The 12,446-nt window shown below is 36.9% G+C and overlaps 2 protein-coding genes across 4 annotated transcripts in view; one reads left to right on the top strand and one right to left on the bottom strand.

The window, feature by feature from the left end:
• The window catches only part of LOC108004229 (uncharacterized), a 43,320-nt gene extending 34,180 nt beyond the window's left edge, over positions 1–9,140 (bottom strand). Inside the window, exons 1-2 of the mRNA XM_017066986.3 lie at positions 8,745–9,140; positions 8,096–8,630 (exon numbers count right to left, since the gene is read on the bottom strand). Of these exons, the coding sequence (XP_016922475.1) occupies positions 8,096–8,138 (43 nt within the window). The 5' untranslated portion in view covers positions 8,139–8,630; positions 8,745–9,140. The remainder of the gene's footprint in view (positions 1–8,095; positions 8,631–8,744) is intronic.
• Positions 1–12,446, top strand: part of LOC108004218 (RING finger protein 17) — a 192,527-nt gene that overhangs the window by 36,124 nt on the left and 143,957 nt on the right. The window lies entirely within an intron of this gene.

Here is a 12,446-nt window from a genome sequence, read left to right on the forward strand (position 1 = left end):
TATTTGTGGAAAGATTCCTGCAGCATTGGCACTTTTATTCTTAAAATAAATAATTTATGATTTACTTCTACTCTGATTTTATATACGATCAGCTATATATATATATATATATAGTTTTATATTTTTAATTGTATAAATATAACCTATCATTTTCTCGAAACTGAAATGCCAGACTCGAATTTTTCCACGCTTCAGCATTACTTTCCACGATAAACTATCCTTTTTTCCCCCCTAATTATTAATCAATATCCGCAAGAAAGTAAATATTTCTCGCTCGTAATTCCTAATTAGTCCTGCATCCTGTAGAGTCAGCCTAATAATTTACACTATAACGATTGATTAGTTTCGAATATGTGTATAGAAAAATACAAGAAATCTCGAATACTTGAAAAATAAAAGAGTGGAAGTAATAAATAGATAAAGAACTAAATGAATCTGTTGTGTGGTTGCACAACAAATAGTCAGAAAAGAATTATCTCAACTAACACTTTCAATCGTTTTCTCTGCATTTTTCTTTTTTACAAAATTTAAAAAAATTGAAAGCCACGAGGATTTGTCAATCAGAAAAAGACGACGTATATTTTTTCATTTGTCCTGATGAAATAAAATAAAAAAGGAATAACAGTATAATTAAGTTTAAAAATAAAAATGAGGTTTATTATTAAATGAGATTAGTTATTAGCTGCTCAGAATTCAGAGCACAGCTACTGAATCCTCTCTTCCCTCCCCTCTCCCCAAAAAACGCATTAATTAACCATTCTCGTAACTGATCGATAAAAACAAGCTTATTACTTTAATCAGCACTTTTTTTTTCGCCTCGTCTCGAGAACCTTCCAGTATCGATCTTAAATTCACCCATGCCTACGTACTTTTATTGCACACGTCGGCAACGATACGTGCAATCACCTCGTTACAATCACCACCCCGCTGTGGTGCATCTCGCCGGCAGAGCCATAATCAAGGGGGAGGGGAGAAAATAGAAAAAAAAAAAAAAAAAATTAAAAATTAAAAAGAAAACAAAAGAACAGGAAGCGGGGGGAGGGGGAGGGGGGAACATCAGAGAGAGTCGAAAAGAGAGGAGGGTATGTTTGGAAAGGAAGAAGGGAGAGGATAAATAGGGACGAAAATTTTGTTTCCACTGTTTTACCGTCACTTGTCACTTTTTATCCCTGCACGTAAAAATGCGACGATGCACCGCGATGCATGTTGAATTTGCGTTTAAATATCCAAAGCTTGCAGCGCAATATGGGCGGGCGGGAAGAAATATAAATGCAAATAATACCATAAATTTCGGGTTTAATTTATTTCGACGTTTTAAAAGTACCTTTTTTTTTCCTTTTTTTTTTTTTTTCATCAAAATATGACGTTATAAATGTTATTGGCCGTCGGGAAAAATGACACTTGTCTGGTGAACGCGCGAAATTTTCTAATCATTCTTTTCGCGCGATTCGCGATAAATAAAAAAAGGAAATCTTTATTGTATTTTTTCCCCTATTTTTATTTTACTAATTCACGCAACAAATCTCATCTTCTTTTTTCTTACTTATTTATTTTATTTCCTTCGTTACTTTGTAAATTAAATATCCAATAAAATTCTTGTGTCTAATCGGAAAAAATACTTGAAATATTTCTAATGGAAAACAATATAAAATAATAAAATAAATAAAACTTCGCTTCTTTTTCAATTTAAAAAAATTCCACTCGTCTGGATCATTATCTTTACGATCCTACATCCTTCAATTTTTTTTCTTCGAGATATCAAGCCGGATGTACGGTGCATATTTTTTTCCAATGGGATAAAAAATTCGTTTGACCCTTTCGATATCGCGTCTCGTATTCGATCCACCATTCTTCTCACGAGATCCTCCTTCGTCGACGAGCGAGTAACAACTGCGATTGATTCGTCGCTTGTGCTATGTTTATATACGGAATCGATCGTTCGAAGTACGAATTCGAAAATAGAAATATATAAGAGGATAAAAGTTATTATTATTACAAGTGGCGAGTTTACTTTCTCGAGGTGATCTTGATAACGTTAAACAAGACGACTCGTTATTTCGGATCGAGCGGGAGGCCTGGCGCGGGTGAAAGCTGGAAGGAACGGTGAATGGGAGGCGTATTAATTTGCATCGGATATGCGCATGCCACGTGTACGTTGAGCATGGGAAAAAAGCGAAAGTATGCGCTCTTATTGTACGAATTTATGATTTTCATCGCCCTTTTTTTTACGGACGTTGTTTATTCCTTTTTTTAAGAAGCGTGTCTCGTGTGTAATTTTAGAAATCTTTATCAAAGAAGTAAAGATAATTTTTAAAAATTAAGTATTTCGAGGAGTTAATAAAAAAAAAAAAAAGAAATATTAGAAATTAGAGAAATTTTTACGGAAGAATATTTTAATATCAATATCGTATTCGTATATGTCGCCATTGTAAGATTTGCTTTCGTATTTTCCGTTGCATATAATACGCGTTTAAGTCTGATGAAGCGCGTTCATAAAATATTTCAAATTGTGCTTGGTTAAAAGATTACGCACTTTACGGAAATTTAATCTCTTCATTTACATCATCTTGCGTAAGAATTATTATTAGTATCTTGATATTTATAATCTCTATTGTAAATAATTCCTTTTTATTGTTTTTATAACGTCCTTTTACACGTTTTTAAATTTAATCAATCGTAGAGACAAGAAATGTCAAATGTAATTATATATACAGGTTTTCTTTGCACAACAATTGGCTGTGATTAATTTTCAAGAAGCGCGTAAAAGAGAAAAATTTATTTTTATTCACTTTAGCTATGCAAAAATGAAAGGTTGCCGGACAAACTTTCAAAAGATTTAATTCCATGCCCATGACACAATCCTTCCTCGATTTAATTGCAACAGTAAATATATTTCGTCAAATTCTATGCCTTTTTCTTTGCCATATTCGATCGAGTACGAGATTGTAATACGAGAAAATAGAAAATACAGATAGTTAAGTAAATATCACTCTAAACACTCATATATATATATATCTCAAGCGTGTAGGTTCCCTGCATACGAAACACTTTGTTACATTTTTACAGATTACTTTCATTCCAAAAGAAACAAACATCCTTAAATACCTCTCTTTACAATCAACTCGAGCAAAGCCTTCCCTCCCTCCCCTCTCCACACACACACGCATCAATGCACACACCCCCTGCAACACAAAACACAAAACATCCCAGTCGCGCAAAGCAAAGTTCATTACGCGATTCCTTGCAGCGATCACGATCCCAAGGGAGAATAACCCCCCCGATCCACAATTCGAGTAATTTACAACACGAGTAATTTACTCGTTCCCCGTGTCCTCTTCATTGCCAATATTTTTTTTCCCCCTTTTCTTTCCTTCCTCTCTCTCTCTCTTTTTTTCCCCTCCACCCTTTTCATCCCATATGCCCGGAAAATTCAAGAGCCCCGACTCTCCCCCTCCCCTTCCTCTCTGCGGCGCGGAAGGAAGGGGTTGGCGGCGGAGGAGGAGGAGTGGGGAGGTCGCGGGGAAAAACAGAAAGGGGTGGCTGGCAGGTGACGAGAGAGACGCGTAGAAAAGCCTCCCTCTTCGACGGTATGCATTCGATAATACAATTTACGGTCGCGAACGATGGCGTATAAATTTTTATGGTGATCAGGTATAGTACACCGGTTGATATACCCGTAGCCGACGTCCACGTATGCGCCGGTGAATTGCTAGCGCGGCCACGATTACGGTGGGTGGGTGGCCGCCCGAAACGAAACCGTAGGGTGTGTATATCATCCCCCGCGCCGGGAATCGAGCAAACAGTGCTCGTTCGCTCGTTTCTGTGAACCTTGGTTGACGTGGTTTACCTTTAGGGAGAAGGAAAGGGTATTTTGGATATTTTATTGCACGTGAGTTCGTTGGGAGAATGTGTATGTATGTATGTATGTATTTTTGGACGAAGATGAGGGAGGGAATGTGCAATCTTAAGTATTTATTGACGAATGAGTTTGAAATCCGTGTTTTCAAAATTCCATTCATTTTGGATAGAGATAAAAGGATGATGATATGAATTGGGATTAAAGGGATCTGATAAAATATAATTAATTGTATAATTGTAAATAGAATTTATTGAAAAGTTGGTGATATTTAACTTGTTTTATATTTTTGAACGAAAATGGAAGAGGAAATATTCTATGCGCGTTATTATGATTCGATCAGATTCAGTGATTGCAAAGAGGGGTGAGTAGAAAGGGCGAAGGATCGTGGCTCGAAGGAGCAAAGAGTGAAATTGGAGAAGAGAGTTAATAGAATCGGAGAGTTGAAGCGTACAAAGACCGAGATATGTAATAAGTTTAATTTAAAGTATCCACCGTATCTCCTTCAACTTCGAATTCGAAAGAGAGTTCTCCACTTATTACACTTTGCCTTCCTTTGTAGACTGTAACGTTTCAGATATTCACATTGGATCTCCTCATCCTCCTCTATTTGTAATTGCTTTATTTCTTTTATTTACTCCTTCGATATATATATCTTTTTCGATTTATAAATTTATCAGCAAATTTTTAATTATCTTTGGGGAGAGATTAATTTAGAATATTTTCGTAGTTAGATATTATTTATTTCGATATAAAGATGCAATATATATATCATAGAGAGATGTTTTTATATCGATCTCTAACACACGTGTATTTATAAATTCATTAACGTTAAAAATATTGTTAAATCAAAAAAAAAAAAAATGAAAATTGGATACGAACGAAGATTTTGTTCTTAAACACGAATCTCGTACTTTTAATTATAATTTTTTTTCGATTATCTTGCTCCATTTCCAAAAGAATACAAAAATATTTTTAATATTTGCCACTAAAAAAAAGTCATCTTCGACAAAGTGTCCAATCTCCTTCTTTTCAAAACTCCAACACGAGAATCGAGCTTCTCCAACCCTTTCGAGTACCCATAACCTATCCTTAATCAACCAAAGAAACCAATTCCAAACTCGGGGCCAACGTTCCTCTCTAACAATCCCAATCCTCCTGTCCACTCCTGTCGAAGCTTCTTCCACTTCGAAACATCGTACACAGAAGCTCGGTTTGTCCAGACACGGAATTAACGTCGTTACGTTTTACTGCCGCCTCGTCGGCAGAAACTGATTCGTTGTAAGAAGGAGCACGTAACATCGTATACCAGGCTATCGTTTGGACACAGGAAACAGGCAAATAGAACTTTTCCACTGCCTTTGTCAGCGTTTACACGAACGACGATAAGAATTTTGCGATGCATCCTTTCCATTTAATCGACCTTCTGTTTTATATACGCTTTCCATTTCTTCTTCTTTTATTATAATTTCCGATTAGAGATTAGTTTCTTGCGTTTTTCGAATATTTGGGTGAACCTCATCAATTTGGTCGGGTTACGTTTTAGAATCTTGATAATACATAACGTGGTGATCGACCAAACACGAACCGATCTTTATCAATTTATTTTAGAAAGTTTCTTAACCGTTCTCCGTTCAAACAGTGATCGACGTAATTAGATCCTAGACGATAGACAAGTTGGAAGATACATTTTCAAAAGTTTCACAAACGCGTGACTGATTACAAAACGTATAATAATTTTTATGAAAATCTCTCACGATCAGTTGAAACTTTATATACACAATCATTTTATTATAATTCATCTCCAAAGACGGAAAAACTTCAGCCTTGAAATCATCCCTATAGAAAAACAACGCGAAGCGCTCGATCGAAAAAAATCTCAGAAAGAATCGGGGAGGAGGAGAGAATCCGTGCAACCTTTTTGAGCATGGAAGGGAAAGAATGAGGGCTAGATGAACGCGCGGAGAAACGATGATGGCGGCCACCGTTTCTTTAATATGCATTTACTTAATGATCGAGGAGGAGTTTTGCACGCGTCGTATCGCCGTGGGGACGGGCGCCGTAATGAAATTTGAGAGGAAAATCGCGCGGGCCGCGAGCCGAGAGGCCGACATTTCGAACGTGACATGGCCAGTCCCATCATTTTATGCAAATAAAACCGTAGAACGCTTGATTTCCCTTGGTGTTCGCCGACGACGACGACCTCTTCGACCGTCGTTCAAGCGTGGCAGATGTTGACCGGAAGCATGAACCGAATTCTGTTTGCATTTTTCTTTCTTCCTTTCTTTTTTTACGTATATATATATATGTATTTTATTTATTTACTTTTCCCCTGCTTCTTTTTGTTTGAGATTATCTCGATGAGAGAGGAAATTGCGACGAGAATAAGATGATAATTTGTCGGTTCTTTCTTTCTTCCTTTTTTTTTAAAGGAGGAGAGAGGAAAGATAAGGTAAGACAAAGGCAGTGGAAAAGTAAGATTGGAGGAATTTGGGAATTTACACAAGAAATTTATATACATAGAGGCATATGAGAATGTATGAATTAACGACAAATTAATTTAAGTTAAAAAGTAGGAAAATGAAATGTAATTCTCTCTTCGATTAAAAATTTGAAAATCACTAAATAAGTAATTCCATGTATTCGAATAATTAAAAATTCCAGAACGATGGAACTTTTCTGTATAATCTAACATTCAAATATAAAAGTATCTCGTCTCCTTTTCAAAGAAATAATCATCTCTTGGAAAATATCTCATTTCCACCGGCTAATATTTTCCTGGAGGTTCGCTTTCACGATGGTCTTTTCATCCGGAAACGACGTTCATCCTTAAATCAGATCGATTCCCGTGGGGGAAGGGGTGGAGGGAGGATATATATCTCGTTCACAACGATTCCAACGAACTCTTAAAACCATTCCACCACGTAAACACGTGCATATATTCCGTGCATTTGAAACGAACCTCGATCAGTTTACACTTGCAACCGGGATTTTCTTTCTCTTTCAACTTCCTGCTCCGATCCAAGCCGTGAGTGTTACGGCTGGCCCATTCTCTTTTTGTCGAGGAAACGACGTGTGTAAATGTGTGTCGATTCTTGCGTGCAGTTAGTTCGGCATGCGATGAAAAAAGAGAAGAAAAGGGAGAACGAGAGGTTGATTCTCGGAGGACGAGTTGTTGCGAAACGTTGAATAATAGGTTTAATGTTTTCTGCGGCGATTTGTTATTATTATATGTGGGGATAAGTGGAAGAGTAGAAAGGGTGCGTTCTTTTTTCTTTTTTTTTAAACGAGATAAAAGTTTATTCAATGAGAATGAAAATGATAATCTTTGTGGAGAATTTCTTTCGAAATTTTTTTCACTCACCTGGAGGATAATTGATGATTAATTTAGATTACGAGTTCAGAAGACGTTAAATTAATTCGAATAAATATTTGCAATTTTAGAGAAATTGTTTTAAAAATTAATTAATAATTAGTTATTAATTTCTTCTTTTCTAAATTTCCTCAGAATTGTATTATGCCAAAAAAGAAAAAAGAAAATGGAAAGTTTCACAGAGTATATTATATACTGTCGAAAATACACCTTCCATTCATCCCTTCACTTCCCATATTTCCAGCTCATATTCCCATATTTTAACCCTTTGCACTCCAGGCCTCGATGAATTTCTTGGCTAACTTAAAATGATTTCATGCGACACAAATTAACGTACGAAACTATTCTAATATTTTATGTATCTTTACACGCAAAGAAAGAAATTTTCTTATTTTATTCAGAGCAAACCTTACAATCCCAATAACGTGCTCTCTCACTGTCCATATTATTCTTACTTTTCATTCTCTGTATTCTTCTTACATCTCCACGTCCATCACCAATTCCTCAACTCGAATAGAGCTTCGAAAATAACATCTCTATTCAAACTCGCCAACTAACACCGAAAATGTACCTAATATCTATTATAATCTAATTTCAGATGAAATTATCCAACCATTCGACGATACATTATAACATTACAATAACAGCTTAAGAATCTGTGAAGCGATATTTTAAAAAGCAAACTTAAATAAATATCGCTCGAGCGCAAAGGGTTGGCACTTACGTAAGAAAATCCCTAGCCAAATTCCCCACAGCCCGTTCGATTCTTCTTCTCTCGAGATGTATACACCTCGTTCAGTATCGAGAGGTAATAATAATACTCGATATTCAAGGCACGCACGCGGAAAAGCGTTCCCTTTACTCACCGAGAGCCAGCAGGAGGACGAACTTGACACCGGTTGACCTCATTTTTCCCTCGAGGCGTGCACACGCACACGCACACGCACGCACACACGCGCAAGCGCGCGCGCGCTTACACAAAGGATCGGTGAGGAGGATCGCGCGAGGCGATCTCTACCCGTTGCGGCGAAGTCCACGCGGAAACTGGCGGTCCTCGACGGCACACGGCCGTTAGTATTCACGGATCACTCGGAGCAGAACGTATCCACGTCCAACTTTTGCCAACCGCTCGGCCGTCCCCTTTCGACCGTGGTGGGAACGAAGGAAGGAAGGAAAGGCGCGCGTTCACCAGAATCGGCCTTCGAGTGGAGGGATCGGCCTCCTCCGCAAGGTTGAGGATCGTAAAGGTTGTCGAGGAGAAGAGTTTGAGGCGATCTGCTGCAGGGCAATTGTCCTTGTTGAAGTAATGAAAGTTGTAACCGAGTCGAGTAAGAAGTTGAACTTGATTCGATTTCCAATTTCGAAAAGAGGTTGTTGGAGTATGCTCCGTCCGCAACGTTGCTGTAAATTGTGCAATAGTTAAAAGAGAGGACGTAATTATTATATTATAACACGTAATGCGAAAATTTGAAGATATTCAAAGATTAATTCTTCGTTGCTAATTGCCTAAATTACCTTCCTTTTTGGGTGATATTCCTTTGCAAGCGACGTTATGAGAAAAACCATCCAAGTTTCCCAAAGTTTTCTTCCTACGTTATTACGACCTGACTTCGATAGGTGGCAAAGTTTTCGAATGTTGTAAGGTATCCGCGGACACAGGACAGATTTCTCGGGGAAACCTGGAAAATGCGCGAAATTGTGCGTCCACCGTTGCTGCCATTGTGCGTGACAATTCCTTCGTCGAAGCCCTGCCCGTGCACTTTCCTTTGTTTGCCTTCTTCTTCTTCTTTTTCTTCTTTCTCCTCGTCACGTAATTTTCCTCTCCCCTCCTGTTCGGTACAACTTTCGAATGTTGCACAAGTGTAGCAGGACAATCGAATTTCGCTTCACGTATCATCTCGCGAAATATAACGCTGAAAATATCGATAACGTAATATGATATAACGTTCAGGTTAAACGAATTCATCACAACAATGATTACTCACTGTTTACGAGTTTCTCTTCTCGCTTTGTTTTTGCGAAATTCTAAGAAGTTTTCTAAGAAAAATTTATTTACAAAGCGAACACGTCGAATTCCAAGAAAAACGTATTTACAAAGTTCGTACGTTGTTGGAAAACAAAATAAACGCCCGATGTTCGAACGTGTGAACTAATTGTCCGGCTGAAGAATATCTTATTTCTCGAAACACGCAAATCGAAACGGATTAATTCACGCGGTATTAATATATTCTATATTTATATGTTTCAGGTACGTACAATTTATTAAAACGCAATAACGACTATCCGTCCGTACAACAGACGAGCAAAGAGGCGATTGTAAGTAATTTAAAATCACGTTATCGTTTATTATCGGTATACCTTGTATAGTGATTAATGTAACGATAAATATTTGCATAATTGTTCAAATTGTTTGCGCAACGCCCACGTTGAAACACAAGATGCTTTGCATCAACGGGTTTTACATAAAACCCTTTCTCGCGATATCAATTACCCATTTTCCACGCATATTTCGTTTCGTACAAGAGCCTGCTTATTTACGTATTCCTCTTTTTCCTTACTTTTTCGTTACTCGCTCGATTCGAAAGTGACTCGACCACTTTCCATCACTTTTCGAAGAATCGTTCAAACTAATTCTCTCAAGGAGCCAAAAAAAAGAGAGAGAGAGGATAGATTTTTATTCGAAAATTTAATTCGAAATTTTTCAAAAGAAATCGAGCAGAGAAAAAGAAATAAGAAAGGACGTGTCTTTTTTATTTTTTATTTTCCATCGGGGAATCGAGACGAGGGAACGCAGAAAAGGGGAATTAAATTCGAAATTCTAATAAAATTTCGTGTTATAAATAAAATAACACGTTTCTTCGTCTATCGTCGCGTTATCTCTCATTAAAAAAAAAAATCGCTTTCACATCGCATTTCGAGTTTTAAGAGTATACGATTGAACAATTGTTTATCATTCTTTTTTACAAAAATCATCAAGCGATTAATCTCTCTAAATATACAAACAAACGTTTTATAAACGGATAAATTTATATCTCGCGAAGATATCTTCTTTTTTTTCTTCTTTCTCTCTTTCTTTTTCTTTTCACTCTTTCAGATTACAAATGAAATAAATAGAAAATTATATCATAATAATCCAGTCAAATTATACAAATCGCGTACTCGCTCTTCCACGTTTCGCTTCGTTAATTTAACACGAGATATTGAGGTAATGCACAACCTTAACGAACAAACCACTCGAGTGTCTTGCCGCTCACAGTCCACATCTTTATTTCGCTCGTCGGCGTTGATTTGCTCGTCCATTGAGCCGCGTTTCTAGCGAAACGTCACGCTTTTCGAAACCAGAACTACTGGCATAATTACGATTAATTACACGCTTTTAATTAAACCGGTTCTACCCCTTTTCTTCGCCACGTCTTTTTTCTTCTTCTTTTCTCCCCCCTCTTTCCCTCTCTCTTTTTCCTCTCGTTTCTCTTTCTTCTTGCTCCTGCTTTCTCGCCTATTTAGTTATTCGTACATCAAAGGGAAACGAAACTTCACTACAACGTGCCTTAAGTGAACCTGAATCCTTTAGAATTTTCTTCTTCTTCTTCTTCTTCTTCTTCTACTTCTTTTTCTTCTTCTTTTTTTCCTGTAACTTTTTGTGAATTTTTTTGACGATGATTTCCATTTTCTTTCTTTCTTTCTTTTTTCATTCGAATATTGAATTTAATTGACTCGGTGATTAGTTTTTATTTTTTTGTTTTAAAGAGAGTAGTTTTTTTTTTATATGTATATATTGAGATTGCTTTTTTCAATCAACGAATTTTAGATTGATTGATCGCTCCTTCCTTTCCGTTCGATTTTTATCGTTATATACGTTTTGTTTCTCTTTTTGATTTTGCGTTGAGTATTTTTTTTTTTTTTTAATTATCGCGCCATTAGAAATACGTTATACATAAATATACGATAATAATTGTTTCTTTTGAGTTAATTAGATAAGAAATAGAAAGTGGTAACTTTCAGGACATGGATTATTTATTATACTCGGTGATAATTTTCAAATCAATTAAATATGAACGTAGAGATATATTCGTTCGACAAATCTACTGCGTCTCAAAAAAATACTAATTAAAACTTGTCTCCCCCTCTGTCACGTTTATCAGATAATTAAAAGACGATCAACGACTTTCTTCCTCTAATAAAATTCCAGACTCAACAATTTCAGAAAACGAAATTTCCGTTTCGTGGGTTCGCGTCGGCGTACACGAAAATTAAAATAATTGCTTTTACACGAGAATTCAAAATTCTGCCGTGATTAATTTCACGGTGGTGGTGGCCGGGGCAACGTAACCAGAGGGGGGATATTTTACAAAGTGGAAATTATGCGCATTCGCAATTAGCCGCAGTAAACGCGCTCGCCACGTGTAATTAGGCGTCGCATAATTAAATCAAACATCGGGTGTTTCTTCTTCACGCACTCTCTCGAGTCGAACGCACTTCTCGCCCCCTCCTCTTGCTCCAAGCGGATTAAATTGTTCCAAGTCTATTTGCATTTTCCACGTGTCTCCTCTCCCCGGCCCCCCTCCAATCCGATCGGATCCCGCGTTGTTGCAAATTTTATTTTTCCTCCTTCCCAATTAATTCATACAGCCAGATATTTAACCGGGGGGCATTTATCACGAGCGGTGTGCGCATAAACGGGGATGCATAAATTATCACTCTACTTATCTGTATGATTCTCGTTAATTTCGCGATTGTAGATCGATATGTATAACGTTTTATAACGTTTAAATATAAACTCGACGATTCTTCTGTCCTCGATGAAACGAAAACTACTTCGAAATGTATACAATTTCCACGTCCTTCCAGCAGACCCAGTGATTGATGAATAAATGGAGAAGGAGGAAATAGATTGGGCAAGGAATTATTGACAATTGATTTTTCATTTTTCTTCGTTTTACACTTGAGAAATTACTCAAAGGGTGCAGATACATTTACAGTATCCACTATAAATAAATAAATTCTGCAAGCTCTCGAGAGTTTCAATTTCGATTACCAATTACCAAAGGATGCAAGCATATTAAGAACGCAATAAAGTATTCTTTCTCCGTACAATTTCAGAACAGCTCTATACAATCCGAAAATAAAAATAATTCCATTGTGAAAATACCGCGACAATCCACTATCGAAATAAATAAATAAATAAACAAACTCGAGAGTTTCACTCTCCCAAAAAAG

This window comes from Apis cerana, linkage group LG9 (genome assembly GCF_029169275.1).
Source record: "Apis cerana isolate GH-2021 linkage group LG9, AcerK_1.0, whole genome shotgun sequence".
NCBI classification, from domain to species: Eukaryota; Metazoa; Arthropoda; class Insecta; order Hymenoptera; family Apidae; genus Apis; species Apis cerana.